Raw genomic sequence first — 27,211 nt, 5'->3', positions numbered from 1 at the left:
TCATCGACCTGAAATTCTTTCAACTTATCAACCATTTTCTCGTTGATTAAAATATAGTCGATAGTAGATATGTTTCGAAATGATGGTTTGGGCACCACGAGGGTGAACGTAGTTTCATCATGAGGTGAGCTGAGTTGAGTTTGACATTTTTAAGAAGAGAGAGCAGTGTGCCCTTTATTTTGTATGCCAGGGGCATCTTCCAGACTTCTCAAATTACAATCTCCTGCAACAATCACATGGTAATGTTCATATTTAAGTATTATATCTTCCAGCATGTTGGTAAATGATTCAATGCTGGCAGCGGTCATTGCCGGGTTGATGCAACAGTTTATGAGCAGCAAGTTGAGCGGGCAGTGGCCCTCCCTTGGACCAGCAATTGTCATTACTTGCAGGTCTGGGAAGTTTACTCTTATTTCTGTGGGGCGCTCTAGCACTTTCAGTGCTAGAACGGCCTCTCTTCCTTCATTATATAGACACTCTCAGCGCTACAGCTGGCCACTTTTCCTTTTTTCAGATATATGGAAACATAAATTTCTTTGACAGTGTGCACAATCATATTCAGAACTCACCTGCAGCTGCATGACAACATAGTTGAATTTCTCATTCCTCCCACAGCCAATGAACCTGCAGACGTGGTCCTTCCCTGCAGAGGGCATAATAGAAGAAACACAGTCACACAGGGCAGAGACAGGTGAGAGCTTTATGGATGTTTTCCATGAAACTCCTGCTATTATTGTACTGAGGCCCACACACATTGCTAGCAACACACCACAGTACTGACCTGCAAGACCCCATACTTTTATAGTATTGAGACACACAATGTCCTGGAAACACATCAGAGATGACCAGCAACACCCCCTACTTTTACACTACTGGGATCCTCACTGCTGTGCACAGCACTGCAACCGTGGCCTTCAGCGTTCAAGTCTGTTCAATTACTGAGGGCCACACACAGCTCTGCCAGTGCATCTCAGTCCTGAGCAGAAGGATCCTGTGACATCCAGGTTCTGAGGGTTACCCACAGTAATGTCACAGCACCACCACTGTGATCTGTAGCCTCTTCTGCTATCCTAGTGCTGCGGGTCACACAAGGTTCTGCCAGTGGACCAGAATCTTGCCCTTCAGCATCCCCTCCTATTGAAGTACAAAGGGGCAGAGCTCTGCCAGTGCACCTGTCCTGAACTGTGGTACTCCCTGCTATTCATTACTGAGCCTTACACTGCTGTGACGTACACAGTAGAGCTGTCAACGCCACACATGGCTCACACAACGTCCAACGAATGTTTACATAACCAGTGACTGCGATACAGGAACCACCCAAAAGTTGGGACTGGTGTGATTAGGCGGTTCATGCAAGGGCGTCGAGACACTATGGGCCATATGTATCATTGAAATTCGCATTTGCAAAGGCTGACATTCGCAGAATTTCGGGATTTGCGAATGCGAATTCGCAAAATGATATGTATGAAGGAAATCCCGATGCAAAATAAGGAATTGCATGTATGTGCACCACTGTGCACCTATGCTTATTTCAGGGGTGCAACAGGGTGTCCTTTGGACACCCCTGCACCCTTGAAATTATTCTCAATTTGCGCTTAGCAAATTGCGAATCGCAAATTGAGAGAAAATTCCCATTCCTTCCTATGGGCCTCCTGGCCCATAGAAATGAATGGGAAAGTATTCCTTAATTGCGAATTTGCATTTTGCGAATTCCCAATTAAGGAATATCAAGAAATCGCTAAAAAATTGCATTTTTCTTGATACATACCATTTTGCAATTCTGAAATAGCGATTTCTTAAAAATCGCTATTACAGATTCGCAAAATAGTTCCTTGATACATATGGCCCTATATTTCTGGGGCACCGACACCCTTAGGAAGAGCCGAGCCATAGGTCTGTCTTGGCTCTAAAACACAAAGAACAAGCCGAGCCATCAAAATATGCAATTCAGGAAACAAATGTTATAAAAAATATGATACAGGTTTTCAAACGAGAAAAAAAATGGCATCATATCTCGCGGTCTCAACTAAATGCAGATGATATTTATTACATAATTGAGTTCCATTTATTCAAAGTATTTTTTTAAACTTGAAACATTCAGGCAGAGTTACTCAAAATGTGTCAGTGTGCCATGTTCTCTACTTATATAGCCTATATTGCTATTAAGGGCCTCATTAAGATGTCGGTCGGAAAGCATTCCGACCGACTCGGTTCAGAATGGTTTCTGACCCACTCAAGTTCGGGGAGTCCGACCAATCGACCGATTACGATCTTTCTGAACGCCGTTCGGTGGGACCCCCATTGACTTCAATGGGAGCCTGTGTTCCGTCCGACAACACAGGCTCCCGTTCAAAATAGGTGTAGTCGCGGAAAACCTTGGACGCCGTGGCGGGCGCCCTTTGGTGAAAGTCATTTTTAGACAAGGGGCCAGCGCTTCATAGTCTCAACGCCAGATTTGGACTCTTTCATCCATGTCTTTTTAAGGTCACATACAAAAATAAAACCACAAGCTATAAGGATCCAGCTTTACTTCAACATTTTTTTTTGGATCACCGAGGAGAAAAGATATGGACGTTTCCAGGATTTCTAATGTTTAAGTTAATTGTGATGTGCTTTAAATGCTATACTTCCTACGTGTATGTAATCATTGCCTGTTTTGATTTTTGCCGCCTATGTGTTATTTATCCTTCACGTTTTCTTCCCTTTGTTAGATGCAGTGTTTGTGCATGAACATCTGCTCTTGGATGGTCCCGATCTGGCCTGAGTTGTCTGGTTAGTATCATCTTCCTTATGTGGCTTCGCCGCCCTCATTTTGTCCATGTTATTTTTGGTCTGTTAGTTTGTTCTCTATGCGTATGGTTTTTGTCTTTCCTTTTTGTAAACACTTCTATTTTCTTTTCTTCTCTTTCCTGTGGTTTTTCAGTCTATTTCTTTTTTCTATTAGGTATTTTTCCCTCTTTCTGTCTTTCCCATCTTTTTCCTTCCTCATATCTTACTTTCTATTTGTTTTCCATTTCTTTTTCTTTCATAGCTATTTATTTTTTTCTATGATATTCAGTTTTGCTGATATAGTTATGCATGCTCTTTGTCAATTTTGTATTGCTCATATGGCTTTATTGTATATTTTAATTATTGTTATCTCTTGGAATGTTAAGGGTTTAGGCTCTCCTATAAAACGCCAGAGGGTATTGGCACGTATGTCTAATTTGAATTGTGGCATCGCTTTAATGCAAGAAATTCATATTTTAGACAAGGAAATATCGAAACTTAAAAAGCAATGGGTTGGTCATGTTTTTACTTCTCTGGGTACGGGAAAACGTAATGGAGTAGCCATTTTTATGTCACAAGCGTCTTGACCTGCAGGTCCTTACACAGGGTGCTGATGTGATGGGTAGATGGGTTTCTGCTTCTTTGCTGGTTAACAGAATCCCCATGACTATTTTTAATCTTTAGTCGCCTACTGCTCCAGACACTACTTTTTGCCCCACAATATTATCTAAATTCATGTCCTATCAAGATGATTAATTAATATTTGGTGGCAATTTTAACATGGTTTTTGACCCCATTATTGACCGTAATTCTAAATACAAATTCATTCCCTCCCACATTCATTTTCAGTTTACAGTTACTATTCAGCAACAGTCTATAGTGGATGCTTGGAGATTAAGTAATCCTTCACTTTTAGAGTATACTTTCTTCTCCCCTGTACATTCTTCCCAATCCCGTTTGGATTATTTGTTTTTATCTAAATCACTCGCGCAACATATTTCTCATTCAGATATTGGTTCCATACAGATTTCGGAACATGCCTCCATTACTTTAGACTTGGATCTTTTTCCACCTACTCAAGGTACTAGAAGGTGGAGATTCAATAACTCTTTTTTTGGATTGCAATTTTACTCAAAAGTTAGAATTTTTTGCTACTACTTTTTTCTTGAAAATGAGAGCCCATCCATGTCACCTCAGATTATATGGGACACTTTTAAGGCTGCCACCAGGGGCTTTATTATCTTTTTTGTATCTCATAGAAAGAACGCTTCTCAATGTAGTTTTAAGTTACTTATGGCCCGCATTAAGCAATTAGAACATTTCTACTATCACACAAACTCAAAGACTTGTCTCGAAGAGCTTATTAAATCCAAAGTTGAGTTCAATAAATTTTCTACAGAAAACACCAACTAGTTTTTACTTAAAGCCTCTGCTAAACGTTATGGATGTAAAAAATAAGGCTGAAAAGCTTCTGGCTAATTACCTCAAAGTGAAAAAAAGAGTTTACCAAAATTGATTCCATCCTCCCGTCTACCAATCGTATGGTTTATAAAAATGAAGATATATTATCAGAATTTACACCGTTTTTTCAGACTCGTTATGCTCCAGATTCTTCTGTACTTCAAGAAGATATTCTCCAATATGTATATTCTCTTACTCCTCCTTCTCCTCCTACAATTTTTTCAGCATTAGATGATGCTATTCGCATCCAAGACATTCTTAATGCTATTTATACTATTTACGTGGTGTAGCCCCAGGGCCTGATGGTTTTACTATTGATTTTTAATCTCATTTCTCTAAACTTCCTATTTCTTTTTCTCTTTTTTATTTCTTCTCAACAATCAAGTGGTTCTTTATCAAGATACTTTGATATGTCTCCTTCCCAAGGATGGTAGAGATCATACTCTGTGTAAGAATGATAGACCCATTTCTTTAATCAATTTAGATTACAAATATTTGCAAAAATGTTGGCCCTACGTTTAGTATCTGTATTACCTCAATTGTTGGTCGGGAACAAAGTTGTTTTATTAAGGGCAGACATATTTCAGACAATACTAGACAATATTCCATTTACTTACCAAATCCAAATCCTATAAGTACTCTGTTGCAGCTATCTCATTAGATGCTGAAAAGGCGTTTGATCGTGCTGGTTGGCCTTTTATCTTTTCTACTCTAATCTGGTTAGGTTTTTGTGCCACGTTTATTATTTATGTTTCTTTGTAATTTTCTTCTTCTGCCTTTTCTATCTTAACTAACGGTCTTATCTCGCCATCTTTTTCTTTATATCATGGTGTTAAACAAGGTTGTCCCCTCTCCCCCCTCTTTTTTATTCTTGCTCTTGAACCCTTCTTAATTAAAATTCGTCTAAATCCCCAGATTACAGGTTTCCAGCATGGTGCTAGTCAATTAAAGCTTTCCATTTATGCGGATGATATTTTTTTTCTTTCTTTCACAACCACAGACTTCTTTACCTGCTTCTTTATCCAAAGTAAATCTCCTTGACTCTGTGTCAGGCAGGCGCGCAACACCCATTGGCCTCAAAGGGCTTTAGCCCCCCGTCGTGTGTGGCAGCCCGGGATGAGACACTTCCTGGGCCCGCTCACAGCCGCACCCGAGCACTTCACAGATCTTTAAAAGACCTTGTGCATGTTAATGGGGCTTTGTTGTTGTTTCACCCCTTCTAAGAGCCCCTGCAGCTCGACTCTGCCGATTGCCTAAAGATTCAGCCCCCCCCCCCCAAAAAAAATTCTTAGCCCCCCCGAAATTTGACTCTAGTTGCGCCTCTGGTGTCAGGATATATATTGAATACTGACAAGTGTGAAATTCTTCTGTTGAATAAATTATGTTTTTCTGCTTATTATATTTTTTCTGGTTTATGGTTTAAGCCTTCTATCAAGGAATCTATATCACTCAATTTGAAAATGTTACAGACAACATTGAGGTCTTTTATGTCCAGATGGAATTCCCTATTTTTATCTTGGCGGGGTCGCCTTGTTGCAATAAAGATGATGCTAGTTCCTATAATACTTTATCTTTCTAATATTCCTATAAATATTTCTACATCTCACTATAAGATACTTTACTCTATTTTATCCAAATTCCTATGGAATAAGGAGACGTGCCGCATGACTCTACATAAACTCAAACAGCCTAAATATTTAGGGGGAGTTCATTTTCAGGATTTTCAAACCTATCATACAGCATTATCCCTCAAACAATGCTCTTTGTTACTGCAAGAGGATGAAAAGTCAATTTTACCATTATGGACTATTATCGAAAATCTTTTATTCAGACTTTTTCCTTTCAAGAATTGTTATCCTTTATACAAAGACCTCAGTCACTTTCCCTTCCTATTTTTACCAATAGATGTACATTTCTTCACCCAGTTTTTATTGCTTATCGCAATGCTAAAGATCAATTTTTGCAATCTTCAATATGGTATAACAAATATCCTAAAATTAAAAATTAAATCATTTTTTGGAAGGACTGGCATGGTAAAGGACTTTGTTAGGTTCATCAACTTTTTCAAGGTGACCCTTGCATACCTTTTATCATTGCTCAAACACGTTTTTCTCAACCTTCTTCTTATGCACCCAAATATACATTTTTAATTTCGATTGTTCAATCAACTTATAATTACCTTTCACATACTCCTATGTCCCACTCTTCAACTCCTAGTATTCTGTCGGGTCTGACTTTCTCCCTCTGCACGTCAGTTATATAAACATTTAACCTCCTTTTCAGTTACTCAAATTAAACAGAGGTGGAACTTTCTTGGGAATCTAATCTTCAAATTTCCTTTTATATCTCTGTTTGAAATAGGATTTGAACTAGAATAAAAAAAAATCTTCTAGAGCAGCTAATAAAACATTATTTTTTATTTACAATTGACGTATATTTACTCCTGTTTCATCTCCCGCAGATTTACAACATATGTTATTTGACTCCACTCATTTTGGACACAGGTCTGGTGACAAATGAATGATATTTTTCACACACAAATCCCTTTTACGTTTGTCAATATTTTCCTGGGTAGAGTCTCTAAAGATCGGGCATCATATTTTCATAATTTTTATATAATCGATTTGCTTCTTGCAGTTGCTTTCCAACAAATTACCAAAACCTGGAAGGATTCTACAAAGGTTTCCTACCAAGCTTGGAGGTATGGTGTCTGCTACAATCACAGATTGGATAGAGCATTTGTTTATCCAGTTACCCTTGCTATTAGGCGAGATTTTCTTTGGTCACCCATAATTATTATTTTGAATATATCTGCAAATACAACATGTTTTCATAATCCTTGACTTGAAGAAGTAACTAAACCCCTATGAATATGTATTTCATGTCAGTATCACTCAATTTTGAATATGTATTTCATGTCAAGTGTTACTCAATCTTGAATTAATTTCTTGCTCTATGCTTTTAGAATAGTTATTGTATAAGTGGTTATGTTATTCTACATATATGCGCTTGTCATTTACCTTTTTCCTTTCCTTTCCCCTTGTTTATTCATTACCTTAGCAGTCTGTGTAACCTGATTTTATCTTGTATTTTATTATATTGTGATTGTTTTTCTATTTTATAAATAAAATCTTCTCTTCAACTAAAAATAAAAAGCACCACTCGATCAACTGCTTCAACCGACTTGACACTAAGAAGCATGCGAGCAACGCAGAGCCGCACTCGATCAACAGCTTCCCCAGACTCGAAGCCGGGCTGCATCCCAGCATCGATGCGGACAGCTTTCATCAACAGTTTCACCAGACCTGACATCGAGCAGCCTCCGATCACTGCAGAGACTTTGCGTAGCACCTCCCAGTTATTGTCAAGCACTTCCTTGGATCTAGTCAGCTGCCTCGCACCGCAGAAGACTTTCTACTGCCATAAAAGCTTCTACATAAGAAGGTAAACTTTCCACTAGGACAAGCCTGATCCCTGTAACCATCCTGCTGTCCGTAGCGGTAGGCCTAAACTTGTGTCTTTGACCCTGTCTAGCACGCCTAGATACCTATGGTTGGCCTTAGTGTTTTTTGGTGCTAATTTTAGTGCAATCTTTAAATACACATATCTCTGCTTCTACTTATCGGATTTTTTGTCATTTTGCTGTCATAATATTTATTAAGATATTCCCTATTTTTCTAAATTGGATTGGCATTGTTCTAGTGTTTTCACTTTATTGCTGTTTGTGTACTACATAACTACTTTACACATTGCCTCTAGAGTTAAGGCGGACTGCTCTGCGCCACAGCTGTCAGGGGGGAGCGCAGGTTTATTTAATGACTTTTCTGGTTCACCCTGACCACAACTGTAACTAACCCCTTGTATGCTTATGACCAGCTCAGCTGGTCATGAGGCACAGCAGAGCTGAGCTCATGACGAGCTGAGCTAGTCATAATTGCCGCGGCCCGCCCACACGCGGCTAATTCCCCGCCTGTGCGGGTGTTCTAAAGGAGTGGGTGGAGTCATGACGAGTCCAGCTCGTCATAAGCACAGCTCCGCTGTGCAGCATGACGGGCTGGACTCGTCATGAGTACCGCAGTGCCGCGCGCAGCCCCCCCCCGCACCACGGGGGAATTAGCCCCGCGTGGAAGGGGTTAATGTTTGCAGTGGGTTCTCACCCCCTTCAACTAATACTCTAGTTTTTTGCAGTCTGCTTCTAAGGTAAAGAGTACAACGTCCTAGTGAAGAGTCAACGCCCAAGACAAAGACACTGCATGCTAAGGCAAGAGTTTACATTATGGACAATGGCTTTTGTATCCCAGGGAAAGAAACTATATTCTAAGCAAAGAGCCTACTCCTCTCACCGTGCACTTTTACAGACTTTTAGCAGCCACGTACCTTGTAGTTTCTTGAGCACCGCCACCTCCATCTTCAAAACCTGCTTGGGCTGCTGCGCAGACTCCACTTTCAGGGCCACATTCTCCCGCGTCAGAAGATCCATCGCCTCATAGATCTCCCCGAATCCCCCACCGCCAATCTTCTTGAGCTGGAGAGAAGCAACATAAGGATGGCTTTAAAAGGCATTTTCACACAATTTTCAGTTTACAATGAAAGACAGTAGACTCTTACTGATTAGTGTTAGGATCTGTGTTGAGATCTAGGGACTGAGGTCAGGGCAGAGTCCACTCATACCCAGGTTCTCATGGGGTAGACCCCTCTGGCACTGGGAAATGTCACGTGCGTTTCACAACCAGCCCGCCACTGACTCCACCATCGCACGGTCTTAAGGAAAGGGGGATATTGTACTTAGTGCAGCTTTAAACATGCCTAGGATTGCGTACAATAATGTCTGCACCCTCCTGGTGGTCGCAGAGAGCCTAGCGACCTCCATGGAAGCGAAGTCATTCTTTACCGACAGGGCTCAGAGCACGGTGACCGGGTTGGATGGTCCTTGAGACCAGGGTGGCTGGGCCGATCAACAGGAATATCTCAACAAGAGGCAGAACCAAGATGACCAGATAACCTCCTAGATAACCAGCACATGTGGATATTACATCTGCACTTTGACCACGATGCAGCCCCTCCTTGAGGAGAATGGCGGGGCAACAACCACAAGAACCAGTGTTGGCTCACGGGTTGAACGTTACTTTACTAGGCCTTTGGAAGCTCCCAAGAAAACCAAGAGTAAGTTGCAACATTTACAAAAATAATTCAGCCAGGGTGGTAAGTAACAGACATTAGCGACAACATATCTCCCCAACGCTGGTCAGACTGCACTAGCTTCGACTAAAAGAAAAGGAGAGCAATTCATGGCGCTAACTTTGGTCTTTAAGAAAGTCTAGAGGTAGTGTCTGGGACACTGAAAAGCCAGAGTTATGGACTATGTCCATGTAGGGCTTTCAGAGCCAGCAAGCGGGATTTGTTCACCTAGTGGATACATGTTCTTTTATTGGCAGAACGCTAAAAGCACGGGTGTAGATTCTAAACGTGACTATATGAAATGATTTGGAAAGGTGAGAACGTAGACGTTATTTTTATTGCCTGACACAATACAACTGATGAGTGACTATCCTAGGTGTTGCACTTTGAACAGTAACTCCTGAGGGTTCCAATAATGAAAATATATGTTGAGATGTTGCCTAGTGTATTAATGTATTATTCAAAAATAATCTAGCCTACGAGACATCTGAAAACAATGGAAACATTGCCAGCCAAAACTAATTTCAAAAGAAGTTCATACAAATGTTGACAGTGAAACCCTATAATGGCTCGCACCTAACCTATTGTCCCCAATATGTCACTTTAGAACAAGGGGTAATGTACCCCAAAATGTGTGCACTCAAACCAAGCACCCACTGTCAAGGTGCGGTCCCACTGTTCCCAAAATATTCCACTTAAAGAGCAATTGGTGCACCAACACATTAATGCATTGACAATTCATTAATACATTGACAATTATACAATCTGTATCCCGAATAATTTCTTTAAGTCGTCTTTTATTGATCAGGAGTATCAAACAACATGTAAGGTAGACCAGCCAACGCGTTTCGTCCAAAGAGATGGACTTCTTCAGGGCAAAAGCGATACCGTACCAAACTTGATTTCTCCAGATTTTTATGATTCTCTAAGAGAATGAGGTATAATCCTAAAAAGGTATCGGACCTTGAAATGCCCTTTGTACTAATATACAAATATGACATGAAATGACTCTACAAAGATCATGTGTGGTGTCATATAATAATGACAATCAGTGACATTACCGACCACATCATAGGTATGCATCTTAATACTGCTAGGCTTGGGCCTGATATGGATCTTGGCGGACTAGTTACTCCGGCACAACGGTGACGGATATCCCGTGTGTCGGAATATAAATCCCATAGAATAATCAAGATTTACGGAGTAATCCGTCCGCCGAGATCTAAATCAGGCCCTAGGATACAATAGCATTTATATTTCAGCGGACGGGATATCCGTCACCGTTGTGATGGAGTAACCCGCCCCGGAGATCTAAAGCAGGCCCTAGGATACAATAGAGTTTATATTTCAGCGGACGGGATATCTGTCACCGTTGTGATGGAGTAACCCGTCCGCCGAGATCTAAATCCGGCCCTAGGATACAATAGCATTTATATTTCAGAGGACGGGATATCCATCAACGTTGTGATGGAGTAATCCGTCCGCCGAGATCTAAATCAGGCCCTAGGATACAATAGCATTTATATTTCAAAGGACGGGATATCCGTCTCCGTTGTGATGGAGTAACCCGTCCGCCGAGATCTAAATCAGGCGCTAGGATACAATAGCATTTATATTTCAGAGGACGGGATATCCGTCACCGTTGTGATGGAGTAACCCGTCCGCCGAGATCTAAATCAGGCCCTAGGATACAATAGCATTTATATTTCAGAGGACGGGATATCCGTCACCGTTGTGATGGAGTAACCTGTCCACCGAGATCTAAATCAGGCCCTAGGATACAATAGCATTTATATTTCAGAGGACGGGATATCCGTCAACGTTGTGATGGAGTAATCCGTCCGCCGAGATCTAAATCAGGCCCTAGGATACAATAGCATTTATATTTCAGAGGACGGGATATCCGTCACCGTTGTGATGGAGTAACCCGTCCGCCGAGATCTAAATCAGGCGCTAGGATACAATAGCATTTATATTTCAGAGGACGGGATATCCGTCACCGTTGTGATGGAGTAACCCGTCCGCCGAGATCTAAATCAGGCCCTAGGATACAATAGCATTTATATTTCAGAGGACAGGATATCCGTCACCGTTGTGATGGAGTAACCTGTCCACCGAGATCTAAATCAGGCCCTAGGATACAATAGCATTTATATTTCAGAGGACGGGATATCCATCACCGTTGTGACGGTGTAACCCGTCCGCCGAGATCTAAATCAGGCCCTAGGATACAATAGCATTTATATTTCAGAGGACGGGATATCCGTCACCGTTGTGAGGGAGTAACCCGCCTGCCGAGATCTAAATCAGGCCCTAGGATACAATAGCATTTATATTTCAGAGGACAGGATATCCATCACCGTTGTGATGGAGTAACCCGTCCGCCGAGATCTAAATCAGGCGCTAGGATACAATAGCATTTATATTTCAGAGGACGGGATATCCATCACCGTTGTGACGGTGTAACCCGTCCGCCGAGATCTAAATCAGGCCCTAGGATACAATAGCATTTATATTTCAGAGGACGGGATATCCGTCACCGTTGTGATGGAGTAACCTGTCCACCGAGATCTAAATCAGGCCCTAGGATACAATAGCATTTATATTTCAGAGGACGGGATATCCATCACCGTTGTGATGGAGTAACCTGTCCACCGAGATCTAAATCAGGCCCTAGGATACAATAGCATTTATATTTCAGAGGACGGGATATCCGTCACCGTTGTGATGGAGTAACCCGTCGACCGAGACCTAAATCAGGCCCTAGGATAAAATAGCATTGATATTTCAGAAGAGGGGATATCCATCACCGCTGTGACGGAGTAACCCGTCTGCCGAGATCTAAATGAGGCCCCAGGATACAATAGCATTTATATTTCAGAGGAAGGGATATCCTTCGCCGTTGTGGAGTAACCCATCCGCCGAGATCTAAATCAGGCCCTAGGATACAATAGCATTTACATTTCAGAGGATGGGATATCCGTCGCCGTTGTGAAGGAGTAACCCGCCCCCGAGATCTAAATCAGGCGCTAGGATACAATAGCATTTATATTTCAGAGGACGGGATATCCGTCGCGATGGAGTAACCCGCCGGCCAAGATCTAAATCAGGCCCTAGGATACAATAGCATTTATTTATCAGAGGACGGGATATCTGTCACCATTGTGATGGAGTAACCCGTCCACCAAGATCTAATTCAGGCCCGTAGCTTGGAGGTAATAGGCAGAGGGAGCAGTAGAGGGAGTGTTTAGGGTGAGCTGGAGTTTGTAAGTTGGTCAGTGACACGGTAATGGACCCAAAAACAAGCAGTGGATTCGGGTAAAAAGTTAGTAGCATACATACTCACCACTTTCCACCGGTCTTTCACGACGTAGCTCACCGGCAGGATGTCCACCTGCTCCCCTCCCCCGCTCATGTTGGCGTCGTCCTTGATCACTGACGCGAGGCACTGCATCTGCCAGCCAGAGAGGATTTTGCTGGCACCCGATTTAAATGAGCCATTTAACTAGAAGAAGAACAAACACAGAAAACAAGAGTTTACCAACCACAGAATAGGCAGGCAGGGGAATCATGCCAGCAAAGCGAATACTTGCTAATCCTCATACGGAAATGACAAGAGCTGGGGACAAGGCAGTTGGAGAAGAGCATGTGGTGTTCCGCCCCATGGATAGCATTTCTCCTGTCACCGTGCATGAATCCAACTGGCTGCCTTCATGCACAGACCTGGCAAATGCAGCATACCATGCACGGAGGTCAAAGGAAGGATGGCTCATGGGGACATGGTGCACACCTCGCAGATGGAGGACATGCCATGACGCCAGTCCTAATGATTGAAAGCAATTGACACAGCTGGGGGTCACTGGTTGAATGGCCAAGCTAGTCATTCCAAGACTGGGTACCAACACAGGGTGTCTTGGTGGGTGGAGGCTGCAACCTACGTGGTGGGATAAAGTACACCTAGTAGTCTATTGAAAAATTCAAGCAATTTAAGCTTAGATAACTCAGTATGAATGTATATCTGTTGAGGTGGTTTATGTTATATCCATAGGCTGATCGTCCGGTTCTGGCCGCTCAATGTTCTAAAAAGGGAAATGCCCAATTTTCTAAATCAACTTTAAGTGAGTGATGCATAAAGATGGTGGTAGAAATGGAAAGGACAAAAGAATACTGCTCATGAATATTTTAAAAAACACAGGTCATGGCGCACGGAATTCCATTCTTTCAAACTAGCTTTTTGGTTTTGATGTTACACACATATCCTGGTCCCTGAGTTCTCTTTAATTTGGAAACACACAAGGCTGCATAAAGCATTTTCAGATATTAAACCATCTCTCTGTGTGTGGTGCACATGAGCTGATGCAATGGACCTGTCTTTCCTCCCAGCACAACTAGACCATTTGTGCCGTAGAGTGAAGAGCAAGCTCTCTGCAGACAGCTCTACAGATGAAGAACTTAAAGAATGAATCTAGACCAGCTAATGACTACTGGTATATAAGAATAAACAGTGGCCCGGGAATCAATACAGAATCTGAACTAAAGTGTTATGGACGGGCAAAGAATGGAGGAGCAAGGTGAACATTGGGAAAAGGTGAAAGAGAAATTGAGCAATTACTTCATAAACAGCATGGAAATAGGACACAATGGGATCAGGCAAAATCTAAAGGATGTATAAGAGTGAATTCTTAAATTACAGTGAGAAGGTAGTCAGAGGTGGGGGCTCACTGACACATAGATCTCTAAAACCTAGCTATGAAGGGATGGAGAATGGGCTGATGAGACCAACCTGAAAATGGGACAAGGGAGACAAAGCTAAAGATATTTTGATAAAGAGTCAAGGAGAAGGCAAAAGCATTTTGGGCTGTTAAAGTTCACAGAAAGATATGGTGGAAGAGATTAGTGATAAAAACTCAGTAACCAGTTTATGGAGTGATTAGGAAGAGATTCATTAAAGAGCAAGAAATAATTGAACAGAATTCTGTAAAATGCCAAAAAGGGATCAAAGGCCACATCTCAATGTAAGGAGAAACGGTTGGGAGAGAATTTAGAAAGAGTCAAGTTGGAACGGATGGTGAGTTGCAAAGGATAGCTGGGTAAAGTCGCCATAATGCCATTGAGGGTTCAGCTGCTAAGGAAGCTAGAAAAAGAACCAGCGAAGGGCTTGAGGAGCAGCTGTTGAGGATGCCTAGGTAAAAGAATACATCAAAAGGGTTGAGGAACAGTTGCTGGAGTTAACTAGGTAAAGAACCATTGAAGGCCTTGAGGAACATCTGATGCGGGCAGCTGGGTAATGAGCCATTCAAGATACCGAGGGATGGCTTTGAGTATAGCTATAAAAAGTACCATTGCATGATTAAGGAAGGACTATAGAGGATAGCTGATAAAGTACCATCAAATGCATTGAGGAACAGCTGCTGAGGAAAGCTAGGTTTGAACCATTCAATGGATTGAGGAAAACCAGCTACATTCAAAGCACTGAGGAACATCTGCTGAGGATAGATTGGTAAATAACCATTGAATAGATAGAGGAACAGCTGCTGAGGACAGCTAGGTAAAGCACCACTGAATGGATTGGGGAACAGCTGCTAAGGGTAGCTAGGTAAAGAACCATTCAATATATTGATAAACAGCTGTTAAGATTAGTTAGATGAAGAAACATTCACAGGACTGAAGGGGAAGCTTCTGAGAAGAGCTAGAAAAAAACCACTAAATGATTGAGGAAGAACCGTAGAGGATAGCTGAATAAAGTACCATTAGATGGATTGAGGAAGAGCTGCTTAGGACAGCTAGGAAAAGAACAATTAAATAGATGAGGAACTGCTGCTGAAAATAGCTAGGTAAGGAACCATTCAAGGGATTGAGGAACAGCTGCTGAGGGCAAGAAGGTAAGGGACCATTCATGTGATTTGGAACACCTGCTGAAGATAGCTAGGTAATAACCTCTCAAAGTACTGAGGAACACCTGCTGAGAATAGATAGGTAAAGAACCAAGAAGAAGTGTGGCTCACTGGTTAGAGGAGGCAGACCCTGATGCAGAGATCAGACCCGGGACCAGGGTTCAATTCCCAACGCGGCAGGGTCATGAGCCCAAATGTCCACGGACTCGATAATTCTCGCCTCGGTGCCTACTTGAATCATGGGTTCACACTCTGCGACTCTGGGCAATAGCTTGCTTAATCTCCACTACGGCCCCCCCGCGGCGGGATGCCTGGTCTTCACCTTGGGGATGCCCAGTAGGGGTAATCTCGCAGGGAAAGCCAGGACGGGTTCCCAAAGCAAGCGCTAAGAGACCTGTCGGTGATTTGGCGCTATATAAATCGAAATTAACATAACATAACATAACATAACCATTGAATAGATAGAGGACCAGATGCTGAGGATCGATAGGTAAAGCACCAATGAACAGATTGGGGAACAGCTGCTAAGACAGCTGGGCAAAGAACCCTTCGAGAGACTGAGAAACAGCTGCTGAGGTTAGTTAGATAAAGAACCATTCGGATGGCTGTGGAACAGCTTCTGAGGTTAGCTAGAAAAAGACCATTGAATGACTGAGGAAGAACTGCGGAGGATAGCTAGATAAAGTGCTGTTGAATGGATTAAGGAACAGCTGCTCAGGACAGCTAGGAAAAGAACAATTGAAGGGATGAGGAACGGGTGCTGAAGACAGGCGGGTTAAGAACCACTGAAGGGCTTGGGGATCTGTGGCTAAGCACAGTTAAGTAAAAGACCATTTGAGGTTTTCAATAAATGTTGCTGAGAGTAGCTAGGAAATTACCATTGAAAGGATTGAAGAACAGCTGCTGAGAGACATTGTTAAAAGAAAATAATTGAAGCACTTCTGCTCGGCACAGCGAGGTAAAGAACAATTAAAGGGATTGTGGGGCAGCTGCTGAGTTAAAGAACCATTGAAGTGCTTGAGTAATAGTTACTGAGGATAGCTAGGTAAAAAACCAGTCAAGGGATTGTGGACGAGATGCTGAGGATTGCCAGGTAAAGAACCACTGAAGAACGTAAGTAACCGCTGCTGAGGATAGCTAGGTCTCCTTGGGCCCGATTCACAGAACTAACTTAAGACAAAATCATAAACTTACTACTTTTGGTATTCACAGAAGTTAGAATTTTGTCTTAAGTGTGTCTTAAGACAAACGTAAGACAGACTTAAGACAAACTTAAGACAAAATCCTAACTTCTGTGAATACCAAAAGTAGTAAGTTTAGGATTTTATCTTAAGTTAGTTCTGTGAATCGGCCCGACGTGTTTGCTTTGTTTGCCCTGGGTCAAGAACCAGTCAAGAGATTGAGTAACAGCTGTGAAGGAAAGCTGTACTGGCCATAATGAACGGAAGACTCCTAGCCATGATTGGACCTGAAATAGTTAAAGGATTCACTGACAGGGAAAACATCAGAAATAGGTGGTAATTCACTGTGTATGAATGGGTCAGGAAATAGAAGTTGGCTGTATATTTGGTTTGGGTGACATGTGAAATGTGGCTCTGTCAGCATTGTCAGCTTAGTTTGGAACAGGTCTAGTATTCCATCCTCTAACCCAGCTCTTAGATGACGCTGGAAAGGGTCTAAAGGCCAGGCTTGTCCAGCAATATTAGCAGTGCGGTGTCTTCAAGGGGACCAACTCTAGACCAAACCCAAAAAATAAACTGTGCCATGCTGTCTAGATACCTCTATGAGTTATTGACTGAAAGAAAAACTGCATATATATTTTTCTTATCTCTATAATCAAGCTTAAACTTTAAAGGCAGAAATTGTGCAGACATCATTTGAGGCTTTGGGGAAGTAACCTTCCTACTGATTGCAATGGTCATGAGTGTGTTGGAGGACCACACGCAAGTTGCACAGCCTCAAATGATGCTCAGCATTGGCCGAAGGTCAGCAGCAGTGCATGTGAGCGGGGGTGTCTGGCATTGGTGTACCAGGTTAGGGGGAAAGTATTAATGCTGAAGCTGTGGATCAATTGCAAAGGCAGCAGAAATTAAAATTAGAAATCAAAATGATGCCTAAAACAGTCTGCCACAGCATCGCCATCACCAAGCCTTGCAAAGATACAGAAACCTCTCACCATCCTAAACAGAGCTTGTGAGACTGCTAATGGCTAAACTCACAGCGGGCACCGCTGGGACCCAGTCTCCAACCTGATGTGAGCGGGCTGCACCGTCACGCTCACTCCTGCAAGCCCTGAAGGTACGAAACAAGCAAGCGGAAGCTGTTTAGGTTACTCCACGCCATCCTCTGGTGCAGGGTGTGTATAGACAACTTTTAGGAATCTGTGGACACGCATGCATGACCAAATGGGCATACAGCACACAGGATCAGGGAAGTAGGGGGTGACCCAAGCATAAGGAATAAAATCACCAAATATATTCAACAAAGGAACCTCGCCTCAAGTTTGGCACATCGCCTCTAAACCCCACCGCACAAGAAAAAAAACATAGGTGGTACATCTTTCTCTGTGCGGGCAGCCAAACATAAGATCACTATCTTATCTTCAGAATATCCTCAATATATCCTCAGCATATCCCTGAGTATACAAAAATGTATAATTTGATTACTTGTAAGTATTTAGATATGAGTATTTTTGTCTACAGATATGTATAATAACTATGGTTTTTAAAAAGCATGGATATTCTTTAGGTCTGCTTAACAAATGTATATATTACTTATGGTTACATATTTATATTTACTGAAAACACCAAAGGTTACAAGGACGTTATAGTTAGGCTCAGATTTCATTTGTACAAAACCAGTGAAATTCGGCAGTTAAAGTTACCTGAGCTAACTATAACTTACACCCCCGCAATGCATTGCTTATGAACTCGCACATTACATCACTCATGACATGGTCAGTGACATCACTCATGACATCATCCAGTGAGTGTGAGTGTTTTCCAAAATATTAGGAGTGTTAAACATATATACTAAGGTACTACAAAAGGTAAAATAGTATACTTTCTGTACTACTAATGAGTGATACTATTTCTAACATATATTATGTGAGATGGCTGTGTATATCTGTACGTGAGTGGGTATCTGAGTGCCTGTATGGGTATGTGAGTGGCTATATGGATGAATAAGTAGGTGTGTGAGTAGTTGTGTGTGAGTGAGTGGCTGTGTGTAAGTTGTTCTGTGGATGATGTCATCAGTAATGTCATTGGTGATGTCATTTGAGATGTCATCAGTGATCTCACTGACTATGTCATGAGAGATGTTTTATGTGATGTCCTAAGCAGTGCATTGTGGGGGCGTAAGTTATAGTTAGCTCAGCTAACTATAAATGAAGACTTTCACTGGTTTTGTATGAGTGAAATCTGAGCCTAACTATAACGTCCCTGTAACCTTTGGTTTTTCAGGGAATTTCTAAGGTTTTTCAAATTCTATTTGCTAACTATAACGTCCCTGTAACCTTTGGTTTTTCAGGGAATTTCTAAGGTTTTTCAAGTTCTATTTGCTAACTATAACGTCCCCGCAACCTTTGGTTTTTCAGGGAATTTCTAAGGTTTTTCAAATTCTATTTGCTAACTATAACGTCCCTGTTACCTTTGGTTTTTTAAGTGAATTTCTAAGGTTTTTAAAATTCTGTTTCCTAATTATAATGCCCCTGTAACCTTTGTTTTTTACGTGAATTTCTATGTTACTTAACTAGTAGTCGCGTTTGCAGAGCGGTAGAGAAAGAGGGCGGTACCTCTGGCCATCTCTCAGGAATTCCACTGTAAGGGTCTTACTGGAAGTAACAGGAGGGCTTCTTGGTCCCCAAGGTCCTTCTGGAGACAAGGGGACTTCATCACCCACCCAGCAGTGCACCAGGAGGCGTGTTTGCAGAGTGGTGGACAAAGGGGGTGTGCCTCCGAAGTCCTCTCAGCAATCAGCCTGTGTGGGATTTACAGGAGGTAACAGGAGAGCTTGTTGGCACCCAAGGACCCTCTGGACCCAAGGGGACTTTATTACCCAACCAGCAGTGCGCCAGGAGGCACATTTGCAGAGTGGTGAAGAAAGGGGACGGGCCTCCGGCGACTTGTCATTTTTATTTTTAATTATGATTATTTTTATTTGGGGGTCAGTGTGGGCCCCTTCCCTGGACCAATGTTGGTCCTGGGGACCCCTTCCCCAGGGGCCAGGCCTATTTTGAATAGGGGAGAGGGGCTGAGCTGATTTCAGCCCCGGGTACCACATACCCCGGGGACCAGCCTTTTTGATAAATATTTTTTTATAAACTAAAAGCCCTCCCAGGCTGATTTTGGCCCCAGGGACCCCATTACCCGGGGCCTGGCCTCTAATGTGGGTGCCCTGATCCCACCCAGGGCACCCACTTAGCAATGTTAGGGTCTGCGGGGGAGCATCAAGGCCCCCGCAATCCCTGCTGGCTCCCCGCCTCCTGCAGGAGCCGGCATTGCTTTGACAGAGAGGGAGCGGCTTAAATGCAGCTACTGCTGTGTCAAAGCAATTGTGGTCTGCGTTGAGCAAGCAAGAGCAAAGTCCTCTTGTTTGCTGAAAGCGAAGCAAAGTTTGCTATGGATTGGTTAGGCACCCTGGGACATATAGCAGGAGCTGGCCCTGGGGAGTGGCAGTACCTAGGGCCATCTATGGATCCAGAAGGGGGGCCGTGTGGCCCCCGTCCTTTGCACTGCACAGCCCCAGGAAGGTGGTGGTTCCCTGGGCTGTGGCAGGGCCGCGCGACCCCCAGTCTATAATTATGAATTCTCCCTGGGAGGTAGCGGTCCCTGGAGCTCTGGGGGTGCCCTATGGGCCCCGCACTAATTTTCTTTTTTGGCCCCAGGGAGGTGGCGTCCCCACGGCTGCGGGGGGCCACACTGACCACCCATTCATTTTGCATTTTGCCCTGGGGAGGTGACAGCAACACATGCAACTGCTGGATTTTTATGAACATTAAGCCCTGGGGAGGTGGTGGTCTCCGGGGCATAATAATTCCCAGGAGGGGGGGGGCTCGTGGGCCCCCCTTCTTTATTTCCATGATGCCCCAGGGACCTGGCCCACCCAGGGGCTGAATAATAACATGTGCGGGAGCCCGTGCTTCATTTGTTTATTTTTTTCTGCGTGATTTGCGGATCCATTGCAACTCCTGCTTAACTTTTTTAAATAAAATGCTTTTTAGGCCCTGTGGAGTCCCTCTGGGACACCCCTCCAAGAGGCTTAGGGGGTCAGGCGGTTCCTACCCTGCCCCCTTTTATTTTATTTACATTTTTTCCAGTGACTCGGTTCAACCAAGTCACAAGATGGCTGCCAATACTTCCTGGTTAGAAGTGTTGGCAGCCAATCATATCACAGCACAAGATCCGGGAGTTGATGCAACCCTTCGCATCTCCAGTTGTTATCTGAAAAATCTTTAAGTAACTCAGAAAATACTTAACTGACTTTCATCAATTCACAAAAAGGTTACTTTCTGGACTAACAGCTACCTTCCTACCAAATTTGGTGTAATTTCGTTCCGCAGTTTGGGCTGTAGCCTTGTCTAAATTTTCCTATGGAAATTAACATGGAGAAACGCATTTTCGGCCCCCGCTTGATGGATCCCCTAAAATCTTTCAAGACAGCGGCTGAAGAAATCGTCAAACTACTTTTGAAAATGTTGGTAGGATTTGTCGAATGACGCTAAAGATATTCACCAAACAAAAAACGCTCTTCCTATGGAAACTGCATCCTAAGTACAATTACCTACTGGCGACCACCAGTAGGTAACTCAGTCACCCATAAAGCCAATTACACAGCCAGTCACTCATTCTTACAGCCATTCAGACTTCAACTCACTCACCCATACAGCCACTTACACAGCCTGTCACCCACCCATACAGTGACTCACACAGCAAACCACTCACCCATACAGCCACCGACACATCCACTCACTTACCAATACAGTCACACACCCAGCCACTCACACACCTACTTATTCACCCATACAGCCACTCACATACCCATACAGGCACTCAGACACACACTCACACACAGATATACACAGTCACGCAGCCACTCACATAATTCATATTAGAAATAGTATCACTCGTCAGTAGTACAGAAAGTATACTATTTTAACTCTTGTAGTACCGTGGTATATATGTTTAACACTCAATCTTTAAGAAAACACTCACACTCATTGGATGATGTCATCCGTGATGCCATGAGTGATGTCACTGACCATGTCATGAGTGATGTAATATGTGAGGTCATAAGCAGCGCATTGTGTGGGTATCGGTTATATTTAGCACAGGTAACAATAACTGCCGAATTTCACTGGCTTTGTAAGAGTGAAATCTGAGCCTGACTATAGCGCCATTTTACCTTTGTTTTTTTCATTAAATACATATATATTGATTAGATGCTTATGGATTTCTGTTTTATCTATCGCAATATGTAAATATTACCATAACGATTTTATGTACAAGTGCTTGTCTATTGAAATATTGAGGAAACGTTAAAATTTAATTACACTCAAATAAAAACAAGTAATTAAAAAATAGTTATAAAAATACACAAATAAGTTAGCTTCAAGTACATCAACCCTTGAAAGTATGAGTCTTTAGAATACAACTTTAAATTTTGATATATTATCTTCTTTGTACATGTTAAACCTTCCTATCTAGATATGTATCTATATATTTATCACTTTACTCCTACTGAAGAAGGGAAGAAAAGAAAGAAAAAAAATCCTTTGACTTTCTTCAATGCACTACTCGGTCTCATCCTACATTTCTCACAATATATCCTCTGCCTCCACTCTCTGTCTCCTTCCGAACCTCATTCCACTACTATGATCTCCAAAATAAACCTTTCTAGACTCTTCCCTCCTCTATCCCTCCTTGGCTCACCCCGAGCCTCATTTTGCTACCAAGATCTTCCAAACAACCTTTTCTAAATTCTTCCCTCACCTATCCCTCCTTTGACTCATCCCTAACCTCAAATTCAGCTTTATTCGATTTTTTGTAAAATAAAAAATATTAACGCACAGTTAAAAAAACACATCAATTTATATTACAGAGTAAATTCAATGAATATGCATCAGGCAAACAAGAGTTACATAACTTACATCTTTACATTGTATTCCCGTACCTAATAACACTCTTTAAAAATAAGGAAATAGCCATTATAATCAATTGATTTTCAAAAGACTGTAACTTCGGGTAAGCTATTCTGTATTGTCTTAAATCCATACTTTTTAAAATTGGTATTAAAAACCTTTTCCAAGGAAATGTATAAAATGTACAAAATAAAATACTATGCATCGTGGTTTGGGTTGAAATGTCATCACACGGATATGGGAGTAGGCTTCTCGACCATCCATAAACTCATTTTACTACTATGATCTCCTACTCCCTTTCTAGAGACTCTTCCCTCCTCCATCTCTCCTTTGACCCATCCAAAACTTCATCTAACTACTAAGATCTCCTAAATAACACGTTCTAGTCTTTTCCCTCCTCTATCCCTCCGGTATCCGACTCAATCCAACTAAGAGACTCACATATCTACCGCTCAAACTAACTCATATTTCCCTGTACTAATCCACCACTAATCCTTTTTGGGTTCTGAAGTAACGTGCTACTTACCGAAAAGCGCTTCGAGGCCTCGCCAGGGATAGTAAGTTCTATATAAATACAATTACAATTTTACAATTGCAATAATCAAGTCCCAGGTCTTTCAAACCACGCACTCAGGGCCCGATTTACAGAGCTAACTTAAGACAAAATCCTAAACTTACTACTTTTGGTATTCACAGAAGTTAGGATTTTGTCTTAAGACAGACTTAAGACAGACTTAAGTTAGGATTCTGTCTTAAGTTTGTCTTAAGTCTGTATTAAGCCTGTCTTAAGTCTGTGTTAAGTTTGTCTTAAGACAAACTTAAGACAAAATCCTCACTTCTGTGAATACCAAAAGTAGTAAGTTTAGGATTTTGTCTTAAGTTAGTTCTGTGAATCGGGCCCGACGTACCAAACACAGACTCATGTTCATCCTCAAACCAGTGGAGGAGGCCAAGCCCAGTGTAGCCTCCCCCCCCCCTTCTTTCTTGGTATATCCCCAAACCATAAAATCCTCAAAAACACAATCTGGACTACATATCTGCAGACAACGCCAGGAATTACAGGTGACCAGTTAAGTTTATTCTCCCCACATCAAGCTACAGTTTTGAAAAGTGGAGTCCTAGGAATTGAGCAGAAATAATAGGATATATTCTCATAACTACATGAAATTACCACATGCAACCAAAGAACACCATCATACAACACTACATTCATAAAAGGGGTTAGGAGCATTCCACGTGCCAGTAGGAGCTTTTCTCCATGATAGTTATTAATATCTAAAGAAAACCTGATGAAGGCAACTAAATTCAGTCGAAACTATCTGTCATTGGTGAGCTGGAGCTCCAGCCAGGTGAATGCATTGTTTATTAATGTAAGCAGCAAACTTATGGGCGTGCAGGAGAACAAAGACCCCATCATTAAAAAAATCTTTTGTGCACATGAGTGTCATTTAGTAGGTCAAAAAGTGTAACTTGATGTCCAAATTTGCAAATCCTAACTCACAGAACCAGCTTTTGTAGGTGTTTCTGGCTGCAACACACACTTGGGGGCATATGTATGAAAATCCCTGTTTGCGTTTCTCAAATAGCGATTTTTTTGAGAATCGCTATTTGAGAATTGCAAAAAGGGATGTATGTAAAAAAATTGCAATTTTTTAGCGATTTCTTAGTTTTCCTTAATTGCGATTCGCAAGGAATACTTTCCCATTCATTTCTATGGGCCAGGAGGCCTATAGGAATGAATGTGAAGTCATTCTCAATTTGCGATTCGCAATTTGAGAATCGCAAATTGAGAATAATTTCAAGGATGTCATAAGGACACCCTGATGCACCCCTGAAATGAACGTGTGTGCACGTATGGCACACATACATGCCCTAAGGGCCCGTAGGGCATGTATGTGCGTCATATGGCACCTTCACAAATGCAAAAAAGTGCATTTGTGACAGAAATCGCTAATTACCATCAACCTGAAGTTGGTGGTAATTTGCGATTTCTCATAGCATTTAAGGAATCGCAATTTGCGATTCCTTAAATGATTACGCAAAATTAAGGAATCGCAAATTTTGCGTAATTTTGCGTAATGTATGTGTTGAAAACTGTTACCTGTGTTAAGCACGCGTTTGCCATGTTTAGCATTGAGGCGTGCCCGCTGCACGCGCAGTCGTCTGGAGAACACACAGCGCTTTCAGAAATCTACAATTTGTGTATACTTCCTTGCCTAGTCCAGATAATTTTTGGGAATTGCCTAAAATCCCAAAAGTCTATGCAAATGTTAGGAGAAAACCAACAGAGCATTAATTTAAGACTTTTAAAAAGCAGTAAATTGCGAATTGGTCCCCGGTTGGTATGAATTCCCCTGCCCACCCATCCGCGTAGGCAGACAGCCCAGTGCACACCATCTGACACCCACGCTGGGTGTTCGAAGACCCTGCCAGCTGGATTTTCTATGTGTTGACAATATGTCCTTTGCCACCAGGGAGCCATCTTGTGCACTCAACAAATACTTGGCAACATAAAACTGTTTGCATGGAGGCTGCCCAAGTTAGAACTTAATTACACATCATTTGGCTAAATAATAAACACATTCTTCCAAAAAAACAAAAACAAATATTGGCTTGATGAAGCAAGTGAGTCTTCTTGCTGCATGATCCCAGACTGTGGAATGTACCATCACACTGGAGGGGGAGGGGGATGCTTCCTACCCCTGCAGCATGGGTTCCACCAGTCTGCTGGCTCTGGGAACATGCTGCAAATTATGATATTTTGACCCCACTTCTAACTGATCACCTTTGCCTTACCGCCCCTCAACTTACTGCATTGTTCGTCTCTACCACCCCAGGCAGAGGGGCAGTCTGCTGTCATCACCAGAGAGGATGTTTTCAGAAGACTTTTGGTACCACAAATATTGTGATAAAATAGTGCTTGTGAACCAGAAATAGATTGTTGGATTATTAAAGGCCAAGAATATAGTTGCATAAACTTACAAACATTCAACAGTACTCACTGCATCTATTGGACATGTTATGAAATATATAGAACTCATTTCATAACCCACAAGCTGTACGTATGTGCACCTCTACGAAACTCCATTAACTACTCTCCGGGCACAACTGGGTCTAAAAGAGAAATAAAAGGAGAAGGTTGAATAATTTGTGTGAATTGCATGTGCCAGGGGTCTGGGGAATTGCATGTGCCAGGGGTCTGGGGAATTGCATGTGCCAGGGGTCCGGGGGATTGCATGTGCCAGGGGTCTGGAGGATCGCATGTGCCAGGGGTCTGGGGAATTGCATGTGCAAGGGGTCTGAGGAATTGCATGTGCCAGGGGTCTGGGGGATTGCATGTGCCAGGGGTCTGGGGGATTGCATGTGCCAGGGGTCTGAGGAATTGAATGTGCCAGGGGTCTGAGGAATTGCATGTGCCAGGGGACTAGGGAATTGCATGTGCCAGGGGTCTGAGGAATTGATTGTGCCAGAGTCTGGGGAATTGCATGTGCCAGGGGTCTGAGGAATTGCATGTGCCAGGGGTCTGGGGAATTGCATGCATGTGCCAGGGGTCTGAGGAATTGCATGTGCCAGGGGTCTGAGGAATTGCATGTGCCAGGGGTCTGAGGAATTGCATGTGCCAGGGGTCTGAGGAATTGCATGTGCCAGGGGTCTAGGGAATTGCATGTGCCAGAGTCTGGGGGATTGCATGTGCCAGGGGTCTGGGGAATTGCATGTGCCAGGGGTCTGGGGAATTGCATGTGCCAGGGGTCTAGGGAATGGCATGCATGTGCCAGGGGTCTGAGGAAACGCATGTGCCAGGGGCCTGGGGAATTGCATGTGCCAGGGGTCTGAGGAATTGCATGTGCCAGGGGTCTAGGGAATTGCATGTGCCAGGGGTCTAGGGAATTGCATGTGCCAGGGGTCTGAGGAATTGCATGTGCCAGGGGTCTGGGGAATTGCATGTGCCAGGGGTCTAGGGAATGGCATGCATGTGCCAAGGGTCTGAGGAATTGCATGTGCCAGGGGCCTGGGGAATTGCATGTGCCAGGGGTCTGAGGAATTGCATGTGCCAGGGGTCTGGGGAATTGCATGCATGTGCCAGGGGTCTGAGGAATTGATTGTGCCAGAGTCTGGGGAATTGCATGTGCCAGGGGTCTGAGGAATTGCATGTGCCAGGGGTCTGGGGAATTGCATGTGCCAGGGGTCTGGGGAATTGCATGTGCCAGGGGTCTGGGGAATTGCATGCATGTGCCAGGGGTCTGAGGAATTGCATGTGCCAGGGGTCTGGGGGATTGCATGTGCCAGGGGTCTGGGGAATTGCATGCATGTGCCAGGGGTCTGAGGAATTGCATGTGCCAGAGTCTGGGGGATTGCATGTGCCAGGGGTCTGGGGAATTGCATGTGCCATGGGTCTGGGGAATTGCATGCATGTGCCAGGGGTCTGAGGAATTGCATGTGCCAGGGGTCTGGGGAATTGCATGTGCAAGGGGTCTGAGGAATTGCATGTGCCAGGGGTCTGGGGAATTGCATGTGCCAGGGGTCTGAGGAATTGCATGTGCCAGGGGTCTGGGGAATTGCATGTGCCAGGGGTCTGGGGAATTGCATGTGCCAGGGGTCTGGGGGATTGCATGTGCCAGGGGTCTGAGGAATTGAATGTGCCAGGGGTCTGAGGAATTGCATGTGCCAGGGGACTAGGGAATTGCATGTGCCAGGGGTCTGAGGAATTGATTGTGCCAGAGTCTGGGGAATTGCATGTGCCAGGGGTCTGAGGAATTGCATGTGCCAG

The 27,211-nt window shown here is 43.1% G+C and overlaps 1 protein-coding gene across 1 annotated transcript in view; it reads right to left on the bottom strand.

Annotated features, from left to right (window-relative positions):
* The window catches only part of TTBK1 (tau tubulin kinase 1), a 405,906-nt gene that overhangs the window by 233,254 nt on the left and 145,441 nt on the right, over nt 1-27,211 (bottom strand). The window contains exons 2-4 of the mRNA XM_078647282.1: nt 12,755-12,913; nt 8,608-8,755; nt 570-643 (exon numbers count right to left, since the gene is read on the bottom strand). Of these exons, the coding sequence (XP_078503408.1) occupies nt 570-643; nt 8,608-8,755; nt 12,755-12,862 (330 nt within the window). The 5' untranslated portion in view covers nt 12,863-12,913. The remainder of the gene's footprint in view (nt 1-569; nt 644-8,607; nt 8,756-12,754; nt 12,914-27,211) is intronic.

The sequence above is a fragment of the Lissotriton helveticus genome, chromosome 6 (genome assembly GCF_964261635.1).
Source record: "Lissotriton helveticus chromosome 6, aLisHel1.1, whole genome shotgun sequence".
NCBI classification, from domain to species: Eukaryota; Metazoa; Chordata; class Amphibia; order Caudata; family Salamandridae; genus Lissotriton; species Lissotriton helveticus.
Note: the sequence above shows the minus strand (reverse complement) of the source record. Positions and strands in the feature narration are given on the sequence as shown.